This window comes from Pleurodeles waltl, chromosome 5, assembly GCF_031143425.1.
Source record: "Pleurodeles waltl isolate 20211129_DDA chromosome 5, aPleWal1.hap1.20221129, whole genome shotgun sequence".
Lineage (NCBI taxonomy): Eukaryota > Metazoa > Chordata > Amphibia > Caudata > Salamandridae > Pleurodeles > Pleurodeles waltl.
Genome location: NC_090444.1, coordinates 903,888,691 through 903,909,122, shown reverse-complemented (window position 1 = coordinate 903,909,122; position 20,432 = coordinate 903,888,691). Strand labels below are relative to the sequence as shown.

The following is a 20,432-nucleotide window of genomic DNA, read 5'->3' as shown; positions in this document are numbered from 1 at the left end:
TCTCATTGAAAACCATTGAAAACCCGACGCGTGTTTGCACACTGCACCCGGCCGCCCCCGCGCTGCTGAGGGTGTACTTTTTGTGCTGACTTGTGTCCCCCCCGGTGCCCTACAAAACCCCCCTGGTCTGCCCCCGAAGACGCGGGTACTTACCTGCTAGCAGACCGGAACCGGGGCACCCCCTTCTCTCCATTGAAGCCTATGTGTTTTGGGCACCTCTTTGACCTCTGCACCTGACTGGCCCTGAGCTGCTGGTGTGGTAACTTTGGGGTTGCTCTGAACCCCCAACGGTGGGCTACCTTGGACCCAAACCTGAGACTTGTAAGTGATTTACTTACCTGACAAAACTAACAAAAACTTACCTCCCCCAGGAACTGTGAAAATTGCACTGTGTCCACTTTTAAAACAGCTATTTGTGTTTTATGTGAAAAGTATATATGCTACTGTAATTATTCAAAGTTCTTAAAGTACTTACCTGCAATACCTTTCAAATGAGATATTACATGTAGAATTTGAACCTGTGGTTCTTAAAATAAACTAAGAAAATATATTTTTCTATAACAAAACCTATTGGCCTGGATTTGTCTCTGAGTGTATGTTCCTCATTTATTGCCTGTGTGTATGTACAACAAATGCTTAACACTACTCCTTTGATAAGCCTACTGCTCGACCACACTACCACAAAATAGAGCATTAGTATTATCTCTTTTTGCCACTATCTAACCTCTAAGGGGAACCTTTGGACTCTGTGCATACTATTCCTTACTTTGAAATAGTGCATACAGAGCCAACTTCCTACACCAACCTAAGGAACAACTTCACTTCAAAATACGAACGGACTACAACAACACCCTTAAGGGAACCTGTTGCCTCCCGTCCCGAACCATATTGCAGACTTCATTGTTTCCCTTTCCATCAGATCAAACAACTACATCCTCCCTGGGGACTTCAATTTCCACCCAGAAGACACCATGAACTCCAGCTCCATGGTCCTGCTCAACAGCCTCCGCAACCCCAGACTAACCCAGCTTGTCTAAGGACCAATCCACACAGCAGGCTCCACCCTCAACCCTATTTTCTCCTCCAACAATATGCTCACCATCACCCACATGACTCTGCTCAAATGGTCTGACCAATACATCATACATTTAAAGATACCTGCCCACCAAGTCACCCCACCAGAAAAAACCCAAACGACCAGCAGGACCTGGCGCAAAATATCTAAAGAAAACTGGACCAAGGCCCTACAGAAATCCCCACCAAACCACGAGAACCTCAATGCGGCAACCAAGCTCTTCAATAAATGGCTCACTGACTTCACCAGCTCCACCGCTCCCACCAGAAACAAGACCTCCAAAACCGCAGGAGTCAAGTGCCACTGCAAACAACTTGAGAAAATTAAGACTCAACAAAAACATCACCACAAGATCCACAGACAAAGCTGTGCTCCAATCTCTACCATCAACTATGAAACGCAAAGAAAAAATGTCTAACTCTCAGACTGGAAGCCAACCCCAACAACGCCAAAGAACTCTTCAATGTCATCAAGGTGTTCTCCAACCTGCAACTGCCAACATCATCTCATCCTAAGCACTCTGCAACAACCTCTCAAACTTCTTCGAAAAGAAGGTCTACAACACATTTGACCCACAGCATACCGATACAAAAGCCCAGCAGGACAGCCCCATCACTGCCAAACAGCAGCTAAGCAACTGAAAGCCCCTCACAAATGAAGACACCACCGACCTGATGAATGCCATCCACTCGGGCCCCCCCCTCAGACCCTTGCCCCCACTTAATATAAAACCTTGGAAGAACCATCATCTCCTTCGCACTCACTGCTATCAACACCATCTTAACAACCACCGCCACCTTTCCGACTTGCTAGAAAATGCAGTCAATGCCCTATTTAGGAAACCAACACCTTCAGTAAGTTGAAGTCCATCTCACACTTGCCTTTTCCAGCTAATTTCATGGAGAAAGCAATCAATACCCAACTCGCAGACAACCTAGAACTCCAATTCCTAGACGGCTCTCAATCTGTTCTTCGCATCAACCACAGCACAGAAACACCCTTTACTGCGGCCACAGATGATGGCAGAAACATCCTCGACTGAGGAGAAACTGTTGCACTCGTCCTCAAACTTTCTGCAGCTTTTGGTTTGGCCTCCCCACCTCACTCATCAGAAACCTTCAGCACTTTGGTATCTGCAAACTGGCCCCCAAGTGAATATCCCTCCCTCCTCACGGACAGAACTCAACAAGTTAGACATCCCCCTACATCTCAAAATCCAAGAAACAGAGTCCTTTAAGGATCGTTCCTCAGCCAAACACTCTTCAGTGTCTACATAATGCCCCTTGCAGACATCGTATCCTACTTTGAAACAGCTCATCCTCTCCCTTACCAACTTAACCAGCAGCGACAAAGCAAACTTTGTCAACTGCATGAGCAATTTTGCTGCTTGGATGAAAAACAACTGCCTCCAGATCATCAGAGACAAAATCGAGGTCCTTATCTATGGCAACAACCACTCCACCTGAGACGCCTCTTGGTGGCCCTTCAAATTTCAGCTCGCCCCCACCCAACCACCTCTATGGACCATGCCAAAAACCTCAGGATCATCCTGGACACTAATCTTTCCATTAGCAGACAGCTCAATGTGGTCGCCTCATCATGCTTTCACATCCTGCAAAGGCTACACAAGATTTTTAAGTTGATCCCATTTAACACCAGATGAACAGTCACCCAGGCACTTATCACAAGTACTTTTACACGGAAACGCCCTCTTCTTCATAATACAAGTCTGTACCAGAGTCGGGAATCATGATGAATTCGGCACCACAGATGGGCGTCAGCAGTGCTGTTACCGGCACTGGAACGGTCACCGGAGGAAGTCAGGAAGCTGAGGCCGGAGCCAATCAGGATCCAGTAACTGATACGGAGCGGTCGATGGGTGCCAGGGATGGACCTGCTGGCGGAGTCCCAGTTGAAGACCCTCCTGAACGCCTGGTGTCCAGAGGTGCTCAGCTGCCTGAAGATCAGGCCCAGGGTCTCAAGACTCTCAGAATTGGGGAGGGGCCACTCCGGTGAACTCAGGAAAGCATGGAGCAGACCCTGTTTCATCTGCACCGGGTAAACCAAAAAGCGGAGCCCAAATCTGTGGAGAGATAAGCAGAGAAGTCAAAGAGCACTTCGACTTCTTGGACTTTTTCTTATGGGACATACCAGAAGTAGTCCTGGAATGCAATGAGGTCTAATGACAGCGACACTGGGAGCTTTCCCAAGACACCCCCCCTCCCCAACCGAGCAGGACCTAGAGTAGCATGGAGTTGTAGGGCAAGCAGCCAAAAGCTTTGTGGCTCTCTCGCTGATGGCCTTGGTGTGGGGGAGAGGGGTCATTGGTCCTGCACTCCACACACAATGTGGAGTCATGGTCTCTCTCCAGGCACCACAGGCACATCAAATGGGGGGTCTATCACAGACATCTGTCGATGAAAGACTCCACAAGGTTTAAACCTGGTGGGCTTCTTCAGGGGCATTTAAAAAAAAATGAGAAAAACAAAATATACAATAGTAGTCAACAAAACAGTTGAAAGAGTCTAGTAAAAAAAAAAAAAAAGTAACTGACATGAGATTGTCCAGATCAGCACTAATGATGCAGAAAAGAACAAACCGAGGTCAGCTCCCTGGGGTGGTGGCTATATAGGCCCCAGTTCATGTCACATATGGCCCAGAGGACGCCAACAATGCCAAGTGGAAGCTAATGCTGCCACCTACTAGCCTGCAATGAGATCGCCAAGGGTTCTGTTGTTTTTTTAAGTCATTGTAGATCATGTATCTTCAACCATTTTTAAAGTGAGAGATACTTATGAATATTGAAAATCATAGTGAGATACTGAAGGATAAACAACTTGCGCATTGTTACCAGACACCCCCACAGCCAGCTTTTATGACTCTAAGCCTAATGTCCATAAAGCCAGATACTATAGTTTTAACAACATACTCTGAGTAGAGGAACTTTGACAGGGCTGCCATGTGTGTCCGTGAGAGTGTGGTCTTTGGGGGATGTATGAAAATGTGTGCGTGTGATTTGGATATATGTGTATGGGTGACTGTTAGCCGGTCTTGTATGTACTTGTGGCACAGGGTATACCTTTCACCATATGTGGCACAGTTATATGTATAACACAGACATACAACCATTTTTTTTTTTATGGGATAAATTTAAATAGCAGAAAATGTTTTGCATAAATGTAAAAAATATGGAACTTTTTTCTGCGCTTTAAATTTCTTCCATTTATAATACAATTCTAGATTTTAGAGTTACACATATGGCACAGTCTCTACTGACCACTAGGAGCAAGAGGCCTGCTATTTGTGAATGTGACTCTGAAAATGCAGAAAATATAAATTAAGAGGTAACGTAATCATTAAGGTAACTTTTCATTTTCTCCCAATTAGCTGCATTCAGAAACTTCATTTTGTTCTCACCCTCCAATATTGAGTTAACAAGGACTTTTATTTAAGAGTTAAATACCTCAGTGCTTTAGTTTTTCACCTTTGTGCCCCAGCTGCAGCCTGGGTTGTAAATCTGACTGAGCATTGTTCATTATCGCGCCCTGCTAAGTACAACCTGAAAAGGTAAAATAAACACTCCCTTCCCCTAACTTTAAAAGGAAAATGTGACTCTATGCTAATTAAAAATTAACTCAGGAGCACAAGCTACTTTGAAGGTGTCTGAGAGCTACTGGTAACTCCCAGGCGACTGGTTCACCTGTTGTACATGTTTTTGATTTTATTGTTGAAATTTGGCAAAGAGGTCAGGTTAAAATTGTGCCTGAATCAGCTTTCAGAGGGCGAGTCTCTGCATTAGACCATGCAATATTCTTCAACCTGTAAGAATTTGGTGTACTGGACGAAAAGTGTTCTAGACCTACATACCAAGACTAATATAATAGCCAATACATAATATGTACATATTTTTAAAGAAACGAAAAATTAGATTCTAACATACTTTCAATGATAAAAAGATTTGATGTGTGGTAAACTTGTAATGATATTGATTTGTATGTGCTTACATATTACCAATGTGATATAACATGTGATGTAACATGTTTCTGTATGCTTTAGATTTTTACCGGCCCAAACTTTCTGGACAGACAATTCAAATAGTTTAAAAACTTGAAATATGGCATGGAAATAAAAACAGATTTTTTTAAATAACATTTAACATTTATCTCGGGCATTCCAGAAAAACTGGATAGAAAAACAAAAGAAAAATTATTTAACACTGTAAAATTATATGGTAAGATGCAATTGCTTTATGCATCTCCCCCAGTCAGAGAGTGCATTCACAATACCTACTCTGACTTTTTGGCATGATGGGGGCACGAGGCAAGATAGCCCCCATCTAGCCCATTCACTTTGCACTGGCTATGTCGCCGCTAGCTGCAAAAATATGCTCAGTACCCCCATGATATACAGGTCCACCATTTTGATCTCCGTGTATGCCGATAACATGACCCTTTATATTTGGGGACCACACTGGAGTCCTAATGCCATCATGCAAAAATCTTAAATTTGGATTCATTGGTCTTAACACAACGGGAGAGGAGGGGAGAAGAATTTAAAACCCCATACTGCCTCCCCTGGGTGTGCAACAAACAACACAGAGTATGGGGTTTCATGTAGTTACAAAACAAAGTTAAATTGTACTAGACCATCTGTATCTCCCGGACTTTGGGACCTATATGTGTGCTGAATGTGGTTATCAGAAAAGTCTGAGGGGAATTTCTCCTTACAGACTAGGTGTCCTCACACACTATATAGTGTCATGCTTCATCATATGACAACCTACCCCCATCCAGGTAGGGTAGTATCACCTTGATGGACTCAACCTCGTCGTTAAAAGAACTTGGAGGGAGTGCAGAGATAAAGTTTATCTGGATAAAATCGGGATTACCCCTTTACTGGTGGTGATTGTTGGTGAGATTAAAAACAAAGCAGGACCCTTTTATAGAATAATGACTTGAAGAGTCACCGATAAATCACTGGCCAACATGTTTCTGCCCACTAACTAGAGCCAAAGACAGTCTGGAGCATTCATCAGGGCCTAGGATCCCCAAGTTCATGCACTAAAGAGTCATATGCTGAACACCGGGGCCTGCCTCAATAGGAGGTGGCTAAGTATATATATAATGAGAAGGGCCTAACTGTGGATTGCTTAACAGGAGGGGCCCTGTAATTATAGGGCAAATAGCCCCTGGTCTAAGGGAGGGGGGAGTGTCCCCTTGTAGTCACACTTACTCCAAAGGGTGACGGTCGCTGGTGCACCTAATCCGACTCCCTCCCCAGCCATGGATACAGACGGTCTAGTACACTTTAACTTTATTTTGTACCTACATGAAACCCCATACTCTGTGTTATTTATTATTAATTGGAACAAATACCATATTCTGCCTCTCAAGACTAGCACACCACAATTTGTGCCAGAGTTTCCCTTAAGATGGTGACCTAACTCTGTCAAATACACTGGGATGTGGTGAATAAGGACAGAGGCAATTATGGCACCTCGATTGACCAAATCAGAGAGAGGATATCTTGCTTGATCACCCCCTTACCCTCTCTGTGGCTGGTTGCATAGGCCTTAGGAAAATGGTGATCCTTCCCAAGATGCTGCACCTCTTCTTGAATATACAACAAGGTAGCTACAAGCTCTCCCTCCCAGAGTTCCTAGCAGAGCCATGTGCCTTTCCGCCACTGGAATGCCTACTAGATGCGACTGCTACTAAGGGCTTAATCACACTAATGTATCTTGCTTCACAGGGGAAGAAGGGCTTTACATAGTGAGGCTTCATGCACTCTATGGGAGGAAGATTAGGGCGGGCACAGTGATGAAATGCGTAGGATTCATTTGTACGCAGACAGGTATGGTCTCTTCAAGTAGTAAGCTCCATATTATCCACTATAAATGTTTTCAGAGAGCATTCTACACCTAATTGGCCTTCATAGCTTTGGCCCAAGAGAGGATGTGAATTGTGCTTGGTGCGGCTCACCAGACAAAGGGTTTCTTCATCTGGCATGGTCCTGTGGTGCTGTCTATGGACACTGGACAGAGGTGTGGTAACCCTTTTCCAACATGGCGGACTTAACTGTGCATGCTGAACCAGTTGCCTGATCGCTGGGCTGCGTGCAGAATCTTCATACCCCTTATGAACAAAATTCTGACAGTGTCTATTATGTTGGCAAGTATACTGCAATGAACAGTTGGAACACCATGTGGACTTACTTAGGCATCTCGGCCTAGGAGATTTGAGAATCCCTCAGACAGTAATTGCTACTCCATGGTGAGGACACTGCTAATGGTGTTACTGATGTTGTGGCACGTTCTGTGGATATAAATATTTTCCCTGGGACTGTGATTGCTGACTAAAGCTTGGGAACTGTATTGCCCTCGATAGAGCCCGAATGCTCTGGCCTTGCCATGTTGACTGACTTGCTCTTACAACTGGTAGCAGCTAATGTTCCCTTTAAAGAACTCCTTGTCGGACAAATGATCCTTGATATCCTACACTGTGCTGGATCAGAACCTGTCTTGCTAAACTGTTGACATTATGTTGCTGTTCTCAAGACTGTCTATGCCAGATGGTCCATCAGGGTATGATATGGCACTTATGTATGTTTTAATATTGCTAGTGGAATGTAATAAGGTAAGTTAATAAGTAAAATCTTCAAAAAATAAAAATAAAAATAAAAATATGGCAGGAAAAACATTGAGTGAAAAACAAAATGCACAAACGTCTCCAATAGAAGCACTACAAATATTCTATGTGTAAAAAACTTACCAGTTAATACAACCTTTCCAGAAACAAAAATAAGAAGGACAATCCTTGGTTTGATCATCCTGTAAATTAAACCAGGAAACAACTCTGGCTCATAACTGTAAAGAAAAAAAATGGCCATTAGTTATAGCCAAAACGGAAGCATTACGTTTGGTTAGTCTTATCAGTTCTGAAACATCCTTGGAGTTTAGGAACTGCCAAAAATCTTTACAAGTGCGAAATCTAGTAAGCATTCAAAGAAAATGTCTTTCCTTCATATTGCCATATTTAGTCCACTCCTCTGTAGGCAACCTTACATCCACAGAATTATATAGTTGCATGTAAGTGTGCTAAGGGGCCAAGCAATTGGTGGGCATGTGCTCCATAAAATAGAAACAATACTTAACTAAATATGTCCTTTTATATTATTCATTAGTTTGCTTTTTCTACATTTGCAGGATTCCAACACAACTTGGATACATATTGTTGTCTTTAATCTTTTAATCGAGTTTGTAAGTATAAAAGTGCACTCACTTTATTGCTATAAATAGCATTAGCACTGTAACATGTCTCCACATACTCTTATTACGCTATAAAATATAAACTTAAAGTATGACCTCGGTCTATATCTACCCGAACTCTGTAAAATATAGTCCGAGTACTTTTAAAAAGCAAAATCTGATTTCAAATTGCAAACAGATTAAATAAGAAAAATCACTCATTGTTGTGCTACGTTACTAAATCCAGTTTGTATTGGCTTTGCAGCAACGCATTACACAAGGCTTCACCAGGAACTATCGGGTACATACAAAAAAAAAAAAAAATCTAAAAGCAGGTTACATTTGGGGGGGGGGGGGGGGGGGAATAAACAAGATGGAGGATTAAGTTTTGTGGGTGATAAAATGAAGCAGACCTAAGTCAATAACTACATAACAGCTACGAGAAAAAGATTGAAAATTGGATTCGCACAAAAGTTGCAAATGTTTCCAGTCTGGAAAATATCTCCGAGCTAAATATATTGAGGAAAGTAATTAAGCAAGTTAGAATAAATCAGGAAATAGTACGTTGTTAGACTATATTACAACGTTCAAATAAATTAAACAGATAACTTGCCAGTAAAATTAAGACTAGGTCCACTTCTAACCAAATGAAGTGCATAAAGGATATCAAGGCAGGCATGCTTGTAGAAGAATCCGAATGTACAGCAGAATTTTCGGAATACTAAATTGAGAAAAGATGATCTCTTCGGAAAAGGATATAGCAGATGTGTTGAACGCAGGTTTGGATAGGGTAATCTAAGAAGAACATTTACTACACAAGGGATCAGTATGCAATGAAATTGCTACTATCAGTAAATGTGCAAGGGGAAAGGAGATACTGGATAACTGTATAAAAATTTTAGAACTCAGTTTCTCAGTTGAAACCACCCCCCTTCACATAGAAGGGGGGCATGGTAACTGTTCTATGGTAAAGATTTGCAGGTTTGTAGGTCAAACCATTCAAGTGCATTATTGAATGTGGATTATACATTTTTATATAAGTTTATTCTATACGGTGGACTAAACCCAGATCAAAAGACGTCTAACTTGAAATTACCATTCTAGTGGGGATGCCATACATCATGCTGAGACAAAGTTGATGAAGAAATAGGATTTGACCTATTTCCCAGCCTAGTTTATTAAAGTACTAAATGTATATCACGAATACCATGCAGACTTCGATTTGTAAGGCAACTCCGTACCAGATTAAGTGTGCTAAATTCACATAATTTGGTTTTGATCAATTACGCTTAAGTTTAGAAAAATTACACAAAATTACATAGAATGTAATCCATCACTTATCTTAATATTTTACATTATTGCGTCAATTTTTTGACACAAGTACACATTTTGAACAAAAGGACGGGGCACAAAAAAAGCTTGCATTCTGTTGTTCCCATCCATTTGCAGTAATTTTTACAGTGAAAGGCTTAAAATGGTGGAATTTTGCGTCACAAGCGTACCCCAAAATTCATAAAATTACACCAACTAGGAAGGTATAATTACAATTTCACCCAAGCCTATTCTGAATATGGGACTAGTTAGAGGCTCCTCCTCCTTTGCCCATTACGGTTTGTGAATATTTTTAACTCATCATCGAGATTCATCAATCAAGACTCATGACGACAGATGAGTAAATTAAACTCGGACCAAATACCAGAGTAGCAACAAACATTTTAATATATGCATATGGCTCTTCGGCACCTTACAAATAAATGACATGCTGTCACTGCACATACGTCCTGTTTATTGTTTTGCCCACAGTCGTCTAGAGAAGCAATAAACTTCACCTTAGCACAAGGACTTTTTCTAAATAGTTCCATAACTTTCACTGTCCTCTTTGCCTAAAAAACACCTCTGCTTCAACAGAGGCATATTTAAACTGCGCAATTCCCCACGTTAGTGGCAGATATCAAATGACTATGCTCTGCACTCAAGTGAATACAATTGCAGAGCCTGTGCACATGCAAACAGAAAGTACTCCTACTGATCCAGATGACTTTCCTCCATACATAATTTGGTCCAGTTCCACTGGTTTAGCTCCAACGACTTCGGACAAAAACCTAATGCTACCCTCCTGACGTACAACCAGTAAGTACCTAAACCCACTGGCAGACACATTCTGGTCCGCACCCACAGTCACCTTCTGTAAACTGACAATGTCAGGAGAGAACACACCAGGAATCCCTTCTAGGCCAGATTATTAAGTAAACTGCTGCTGAGATGAGCAGACCCGCACCCCTCCCAACACTACCTTAATCGTTACAAAGAGTCCACTCCCTGTCCAACAGTCACTGTTTACGTTGAATCGCAAAACCGTCCAATTCTAGTTTCAACTCAGATCTCACTTAGAACCAAGGATAAGTTCTAGCTCAGGAACAATTAAGAACTCCCTATATTTATGTACCTTAGCAGATAAAAGCTACATCGATCCTGTTAAATGCACCAGAAATTGAGTAAACAATCCATCTTCTTAGGCATGTTAGTTCCAGAAAAAAAGATAAAACTCGAACCATTGACAATGTTTAGGAGACGGCTGCAAGATAGGGTCTCAGAAGAGCAACATACTTTTAGGGTTAATATAGTGAAATAGTAGTATACTAACCTAGTAACTTCATCTTATTCATCCTCTGACCTTGCAGCTGAGAACATTTGTTCCCCCTTACCCAGCATCAAAAGGCACCTCCTACAAGCATACTAGGCAACTTGGAAGGCTATGCAATGGCTCAGGCTACCTGCCCTCCACACAGGGCGAGCTGCATCTCCACATCCACTGAACCTCTTGAATCTTAGCACTGTTGAGTTGTGTCGTTCCACTTAGAACAGGAGTCAGAAGAGTAACTTCCATCTAAATTTCATCTTCTTCTAACTCCGCTTACCAGTAATTCACCAATGCCTTTTTCCTGCATCATGAGGACCTGTAAATGGCACTTTGAGACCCGAAATTGTACTGCATCTATATTTGGCCCTGTCTTTTCTTCTGTGGATTTTTTTTACAACGTTTTTCAGGAAAATCGTATGCACACTGCCCAGGAACAGCAGGTCGTATCATAGAACACCAGAATCCATCTTACATATAATGAATCCTGTAACTAAACAGTTTATGTAGATGGTTCTGAACGTCACCTGTCTTAAGCCCTACTTACTAATCAGGCGTCACAAGAAGAAATGCTGGACATATTCTTTGATTGAACAATCCTTTAGCTAGGCACAAATTACAAGGTGCTCTGCCATGTAAACAATTGTTTGTAAATAAGGCAGTCCTGTGACGCTGCACAACTAAGAGGGAAGAAACAAGAGACCACGTGAGAAGAGAAGTGAATTTTCAGACTAAAATGTGAAAAGTGGCCTTTGTGTGGAAGATGAGGCTCCATCGAAAAGGACAACAAAATATTTCGTTTTTCAGCCTCTCTAGCAGACGTCCTCCTGATAGAAAGACGTGTGCAGGGGCCCATCCGGGGGCAACCTTCGCCAGAGCACCCAGAAACACTGGTCTGAATATTATTCTATTTCAGATCAGAGGCTTTAGCGAGGGGTCATTAGAACTGGCATGCCTGAGCAATAAAGTAGGATTTAATGAAAAATAAACTTAAGGAAGCAACTTTGTACCATGTTAATGATATGGAACCAGGGACTGAACTACATAAACTGCCCAGTACAATAGGTGTGTACTAATGCAGGGGTAGTCTGGTGCTGCCAGTAGCCATATTTTTCCCATTTCGCCTGGAACTTAAGCAAGGCTACGTCTTCTCCGGGAAAGCTGTGGTACATCTGTGAGTTTTTACCAACCAATAAGACATCAACTTAAAAAACTTCTAGTAGGTAATTTCATCAACAACTCATCTATTGAAATATGTAAATGAAAATGTCGTTCCCATCAAGTGAAAGTCAGGCCAAGATGTTGTTTGGCATATCCAATTAGGCAAACATTTCTCACTTTTTTTAACCAATTTATTATTTTACAAATAAAGGAAGGAATGTTAAGGCATTTTGCCTTTAGTACTGCATCAAATTTGCCTTGCTTACATCAAGTACCATGCCTCCATGGTTATGATGTAGCAACTGTATGTGGTATACAAGGCTTCGTGCTAAAATTGAGCTGGAAAAGGTTAGTACAGTCCTTGGTCCATGACAACTCTAACATGAATCTAAAGGGTCTAGAGTTCCCCCAGGTGCATTCGAATTGTATTCTAGAATTGGATTTGAGAACAGGAATGTAGGAAAATATTTTGAGCAGGTAATTTTAGGACTTAAAATCTAAAATACAAAAAACATTTTTATGAAGTACTACCAGTACTACAATACCCCTTTCCCTTGCTCAGTGCTCTAGAAGACCTGAACTTTCCGATGCAACTGGGGGACATGTTGGAACATCTTATCTAATCTGGAAGACAACTTCAAGCTGTGAAACTAGAGGGGGATCATTAATTTCTGAAGGTAGCCCAGACCCACTTGGCAGCCCTCTCCCCCTCGCCAAACTCAAAAAAGGTAGGTCGTCATCAGGCAAGTGGTATTTGAGCAGGCTTCAGGATAGCATGTCTCGTGCTACTCCAACAGTGTGCACATCTTTAAAGCAGCCCCAAACCAAACCCAGGAATCTTACTGGGTGGTACAGACATTGCATGGCTTGAATCATCTGAGAAGAACAGCCATTGATCCTATAAAGTACTCCAGGGGGCATCCATTGACTACACTGTCCAAGTATTTTATCTGAATATTATCAGCCTGGGCTTCAAAGAGGGTGAAACACAAAATTAACATCCACATACCAACAACTACAGCCTCAGTGTTAATCAGGACATTTTCCTTTCACCTGTGACAGGGCTACTCTTCCTAATGGAAAGATAAGTCATATAGGGAGTCTCCCAGCACAACTGACAGAGCCTCAATGAGGTTGTAATCAGGTAAGGAATGAATGAGATGGAAAAGACCATCTCAATAAAGACTAATCAAATCTGCTGGGAAGAGAAGAGTAATTTCCCACTGTGCTTGATAGAGCTCAGAACATGTTACAGTCTCAAGTTGAAAACATCAACGATACATCAGCTTTAGGGTGGCCTTGCATTTCCTCTCATAAGAGGGTCCCTATTCCAGACATAGAACTTAATAAAGAAACAGACTTTGCATTTTCCCAATAGTAAGTCTATACTAAGAACCCCCAGAAACTGAAGGAGTTTGCAGCATGGCAAAAGGAAATGTAAAAAAAAAAAAAAAAAAAAAACAGCATAGAGAGGAAATATCGATTGTTTATGCAGCACTCTAGGATTTAAAGGCATTCTCAAACATAATACAAAGCGTGCCTTCATCAGTGAGATGAGGATCTAAATTCTGACCAGTCACTGGGCTCAATCCATGGGGATTGAATCAGTATCAACATTCCCTCCTAAAAGGTGCCTAAAAATACCTCACCTAGAGCATATGGTTGAGTTCAAGAGACAGACAGAAGTTGAAGAGTTTCAGTTTGATGCTTTGGTGATACTCTGGGTCGAAATGACAATATGAGAGTTTATGGAACATCAGATCTGCTTCTAGGTTACAGAATGTGAAAATGAAAGGAGAGATATTGGCTTAGGCCATGCTTGTTCAATATGCTGTTGAAGTTTTCGTTTTCGAGTCCTCACCTCGCTCCATGCACTTAAGGAAATTCTAATAATGTAAGTACCCAATAAGGACTCAATATTATGCAAGCATATTTCTGGTAGAAAATGTAGGGCAAATTGAAGGAGAGTTTGTTTTAACTGCTGCGTGAAATCAGAGAATAAAAGCTATTCAAAATGCTGTATCTATCACATTCAGTTGCAGGGGGTGTACAGACTGCTTCAGACTACACACCCAGCCACGAACATTCCTCCATTTAAAAAAATAAATAAAAAAAACATGAAAACTCTTCCTTGAATGCTATGGATTTACCCAGCAGGAGGTCACTCAATTATGGTTGCCTAGGGAATACTTCAGCAGTAAAAGAAAAACATATTTGCCACCAATGGTAACTAGATGGGTTGGATTTATAGGGTGCAGTAGTACGAAATAAGAACACTATTTTTTAAAGGAATTATACCGACTGGGGAAGAAAGAAAAACGTTTCATACCTGCTGAACTGTTGATGTGTAAGCACCAAGCCTTCTAATCTTATTGGAAACTTCACATCACAGCTTCCTACCATATTCTGAATCTTGAAGTCCAGGAACTTTGCAGGGAACCCCAACTTCTGAACAACTCTGGCATACTTCCTTGCTGCTAGCCTGGACTGTTCTTCACTGCAAAGAGACAAAAGAAAAGTAGCAAGTTGTACACGTAACAGAAGGAAGGTGGCAAACTACAGTCACTACTTTAAAATATTAGCTAGATGAAATTCTTACGAGAAATCAACAAAGCAAAATTGTTTACATCTTAGGTGAATGGTGGCTGGAAAATTAACTGATAAATTGAAAAAAATGCAATTAAGGGCAAATCAAGGAAAGTTCCTTATTTACAATCATAGTTCTGATCTAAATGAAAAATGTCCTACCATTCGTGAAGGAAAGATTTAATTCTTTTAAGGACATGGATGCAAGGATTATGCTCTGCTTTCTTTTAAACTCCAGCAATTCAACATACAACTACCTTCCCCATCAAACCACAGGAAACGAAATACAAAAACCTTTCACCAATGAACAGTCTCTCTTTGTTCTCATAACAACATCTCCCCCTTTAACTTCCTCTTTTTTCATGCAACAGTAGATACTGCAAACAAATTCTTTATTCTCCATTAGTGGACTGGGAATCTGGAATATAACCAAAAAAAAACACATACCGAGACTGACACCCAAAACATTATTTTCCATCAGATAAAACCAGACCAATATCATAACAACAGTCTGGCTTCATAAATATAATAACAGGATAGGAACAAATCATTCAAATCCACCTTAGAAGAAAGATTAACTAATGGGTGATATACTCTTATAACAGGGTGGGACGTATCCCCAGAAACCTTGGGTGAGAATAATCCTCACCTCTGTGTCCTTAATAGAATTGAAACTTTTCTTTAGGAAAGCTAGCAAATTTTTCATTCTATGTTAGGGCGAGAGGCAGGGATTATGCTTGTTCAAAGGTTGTCCACTACCAAGGACATGGAGTACGACGACCAATTGGCCGCATTAAGGATATCCTCCAACTTGCCACCCAAAGTTAATGCCTTCAAAGCCATGGCGCCTCTCACCAAGTGAGCACCAAAATTCAAAAAGTTAATTGAATCTTCTTGCATGACCCAACGAACCGACCGGGCAATTGTTGGACAAGAGACATCTTTGAATGTTTTCTTGAGGGAAATTAACAGGTGCCTCTTTCCAGGAGGTCAAAATTCCTCAGTCATGCTCTTATAGGCCTTCAAACATCACACCACGCACAACTTTGATTTATCAAACGCTGCGTAAGAGACCACCCTGTAATGAGACTTCGTTCTATGTGAGATATGGAATGTCTCTCTGTCCGGGGTAAAAACTCGGCCCGTAATGTCAAGAGCCCAGACATCTGGGACTCTACAGCAAGATATTAAGCAAAGTCATTTCTGGCGGGTTTGGGGCGTAAGTGTGGGAGGGCAATGTGTTTGTTCGATGTTTCTTATTGTGCTGAAATTTGTATGCTATTGTTATTAATGCAGTGTTGCTATTTTTTGCTCACAGACTCCCTGATTGTGCAATTACGCAATCCTGCCTGGTCTCCCCAATCCCACCTTACGTGTCTGCAATGACTAGCGCGAACAGTTTTCCCTTTCACATTGATTTTTTTCTGCCATTCTTTATTCTTCTCCTCTTTTTTTTTTTTCCTGCTGTTTTCATTTTTCTCGTACTTGCTTCTCATCGCTGCTGCCCCTTTGGCCCACACCCCTCCTTGCAACGCTCTTTCCCAGCCTCCTGCCGCCCAGCTGGTCGACCCCTCCCACCTCCCTTCTTAATGGCAGCCATGCAGCTGGCGAGCCAAAGGCAAGACAAAAGGAAGCCCGTCTAAGCCCAGCGCCACAGACCCTGGTCCCCGCACCATTCATCAGTACAACGCCTGCACCCTACGCACCCTCAGCACCAGAGGCTCTGCCGCATGCCACAACACCTCTCCGAAGGACATGGAAGGCCCTTTCTCCTGCCACAACTACGCCTTCACATGCCCTTGCACGCCACAGTGCCCCACCCCAAGCTCAGCCGGACGGCCCTTTCTCCTGCCACAACTACGCCTTCACATGCCCTTGCACGCCACAGTGCCCCACCCTAAGCTCAGCCGGACACCTCAGATGCATACTTCTCAACTCCCACTCCCTTGTCGAGCACGCAGTAGAAGTATGGGATCTCCCTGACTCAAACTCCCCTGATGTCGCCTTCTGCACAGAGACTTAGATAACCCCCACCTCAGCCCGGGCAATCGCCAATGCCATCCCAGATGGCTACAAAATCGTCCACAAAGACCGCGTCAACTAACCAGTGGGAGGCATTGTCATGATCTACAGAAACACACTCTGGCTTCCGACCATCACCGAGGCCCAGACCCAGACAACCACCGCCGAACACCTGTAATTCCAAATTCCGATAGACCCAAACACCTCTCTCCGCAGTATCCTTTTCTACAGAACTCCCGGACCCCCAGTTCAGCTAAGCCACTGCCAACCTCATCGCCCTCTCACACCATCGCCTCCGCCTATTTCATCCTCATTGGCGACTTAATCTTTCAACTCAAAAACCACACCAACCCAAACACCACAACCCTCCTGGACAACCTTGCCACTCTCAGACTCAATCAACTTATCAACCTACCCACTCACTCAGCAGGACTCATCCATGACCCAGTCTTCTCAGCAGGAAACAAAATCTCCCTCTCTCACACCTCCGAACACTTCTGGACCAACTACCACTGCGTCCATTTCACATTCACTAAGAGCACCATACGCCACCACACCACCCGCCCACCCCTGCAGGAACTGGAGCAAAGCCATCAAAGCCCAGCTCACAGACGCACTCAGCCTCTCCCCTCCACCGGAGACCACGGTTGCAAACAACTCAGCTTGCAGCCTCCACCCCTGGATTGCCGACTGCGCAAAGACCATAGCCAACCTAAGAAAACCTGCCAGAAACCAGCACCGCAGGAAACCCAGCTGGTTCACTAGCGACCTCCAAGATACTAAACGCACCTGCAGACATCTCAAACGAAAATGGAGAACAGCAAAAACATGGCAGACCGCATTGTATACAAAGACACAGTCACCACGCACCAACGCATCAGAGCCTTCAAAAAGGATCCCATGCAGCAACGCATCAGCGCCAACGCACACAATAGCAAAGAACTCTTCAGCATAGTCAAAGAATTCACAAACACTGGAATGGACACCAGACATCACCCCCTCCTAAGAACTTTGCGACAAACTTGCCACCTTTTCCACCACAAAATCCAGGGCATATTCAAAGGGTTCGAGACCCAAATCTCACCTCCTCCACGGACCAGCACCACCATGGATTCCACTGCCAGGCCGACTGACACCATCTGCACACAGACACCCGAAAGCTCATTAACTCAATCCATTCGGGGGCACCCTCGGACCCATGCCCACACCACATCTTCAACCGAGCCAGCGCCACCACTGCCCCGAGCTGTGCCGGACAATCAACAGCTCCATCAAAACCACCACCTTCCCGAATGACTGGAAGCACGCACAGATCAACCCACTACTAAAAGAAACCCACCGCCGATCCTAGAGATATGAAAAACTAAATACCCATCTCTCTTCTCCCCTTTTTAACAAAGTAACGGAAAAGACCATTAACACACAGCTCACAGAATTCCTCGAGGCAAACCACATCCTGGACCCCTCCCAATCCGGTTTTAGGAGCAGCCACAACACTGAAACCACCCTCCTTGCAGTCACAGATGACATCCGCAGCATACTGGACCACATAGACATGGCTGCCCTCATCCTTCTCAACCTCTCCGCTGCCTTTGATACCATATCCCACACCACTCTATGCACCAAACTTCACAATGCCGGCATCCACGGTAAGGCCCTGGAATGGATCCGCTCCTTCCTCACCAGAAGGACAGAGAGAGTCAGACTCCTACTGCTGGTCTCAGAACCAACAGAAATCCACTGTGGAGTACCCAAAGGCTCCTCCCTGAGCTCAACCCTCTTCAATATCTACATGGCTCTGCCTGCCAAAATCATCAGACAGCACGGCTGCAACATAGTCTCCTACACCGACTATGAGTGCATTCGCCGACTAGATGAAAAACTGCTGCCTCAAGCTCAACTCGGACAAGTGAGATCCTCATCCCGGGTCCCACTCCCTCCAACTTGGATGACGCCTGTTGGCCAGCTAGCCTCTGAAGTGTCCCCCTACCCACCGAACACCGCAAGCAACCTGACCATCATCCTGAGCTCCATGCTGTCCATGACCCGCCATGTCAACACAGTCTTATCATCATGCTTCTACACTCTTCGCCTCCTCCTGAGGAGCTTTAAGTGGATTCCCCACTGAGGATAGAAGGATGGTCACCCACATACTCGTCAGCAGTAAACTCTACTACAGCAACACTCTCTATGCCGGAATCATGAAGAAGCTCCAAACAAGGCTCCAGAGAATTCAGAACGCAGCAGCCAGACTCATATTAGGCAACCCCGCCACATCTCTGCCCACCTTAGAGACCTGCACTGGCTCCCCATAAACAAATGCATCACCTTCAAGCTCCCAACACACACCTACAAAGCACTACACAACATCGGCCCAGCCTACTGTGACCACTGCCTATCTTTCTACACCCCCACCAGACAACTCCAATCCTCTCAGCCTGCCCTCGCCGCCACCCCTAGAATCAGGAAGAGCACTGTGAGAGGCAGATCCTTCTCTTACCTCACAGCACAGACCTGGAACACACTACCTACCCACCACAGGCAGGCCCCCTCGCTGAATCAGTTCAAGAAGGACCTCAAGACCTGGCTCTTCAACTGACTGACTGACTGACTGACTGACTCCCCTTCAACAGCACCTTGAGACCCCATGGGTGATAAGCAGTGCTATACAAATTGCTAATTGATTGACTGACATTATATAAGGGCATAATATAAAATATTAGGGATCTTGGAAATCTGTGCAAACACAGGCATATATTATCCTTCCCGGATCAAATTGGCATTCACATAGCACTCTTGCAAGAGACTCAGCCAAATGACACTTCTGGTACAACCTTTGTGGCTCCTCTTATGCCAGGGGGCACATACATTTATTTGCAAGGGGGTACCATACATCCCATACGGGGCAATATGTAATCCACAGGGCAGCCATACGATTATATGGAGTAGATTATACTCTCACACCATCACAATAGTGAATCGCTATGGCCCCCAATACAGATGACCCCGTTTTTTTTGACTGCCTGTGGTGCCAAGAGAGAGGTACAGGCCAGTCTCTACTCTTCTGAGGAAGTGATTTTAACATCATCCTAGAGGCAGAAATTGATCGTTCTTATGCCCCACCCACTTATCGCAGCATCGTAACCTTATGGATATCATGCATAAGCATGATTTACTGGACGCCTGGAGGACTCTTCATCCTTTAGAGAGAGAGGGCACCTTTCATCCAAAGTTTCATGGTAGTTGGTTTCAACTGTACTTTTGGCTTATTTTGAGGGGCATAAGACCTTGGGTACAGGCGGTCATATTAGGCAACTACATATTTTGACCACTCTAGTCCTCCTTGTGCTACCCAGTCCTGCCCAGACTCCCTCAGACAAAAACTGGCATCTCTCCCTGCGAGTACTCCTAAGGCCTCAATTTCAGGAAGAACTCCGACATCCAATCTGATTTCTTTTCAGAGAAATACAGACCCGGTGCCCAAGATGGGCACTGTTTGGGAAGCATTTAAAGTTAACAACCTTGAAAAGTCTGGCCAAGAGTGGGGGTATTTGGCGCTCATTGCGTAATCATTTGGGCAGACTTGAGGGAAAACTGAAACAGTGTGTAGCACAGCTGGGAGGCTTGGAAGATCCTTAGGTGACCCCACAAATTAGGACAACACTAGCTGAATTTCATGCGATAGCTGAAAGAGAATACAGATA

General features: G+C 43.5%; 1 protein-coding gene across 3 annotated transcripts in view; it reads right to left on the bottom strand.

The window, feature by feature from the left end:
- TBP (TATA-box binding protein) overlaps positions 1–20,432 on the bottom strand; it is a 187,926-nt gene that overhangs the window by 14,080 nt on the left and 153,414 nt on the right. For all 3 annotated transcript variants that reach the window (XM_069235022.1, XM_069235023.1, XM_069235024.1), the window contains exons 6-7: positions 14,450–14,617; positions 7,846–7,940 (exon numbers count right to left, since the gene is read on the bottom strand). In XM_069235022.1, coding sequence (XP_069091123.1) covers positions 7,846–7,940; positions 14,450–14,617 — 263 coding nt within the window. The remainder of the gene's footprint in view (positions 1–7,845; positions 7,941–14,449; positions 14,618–20,432) is intronic.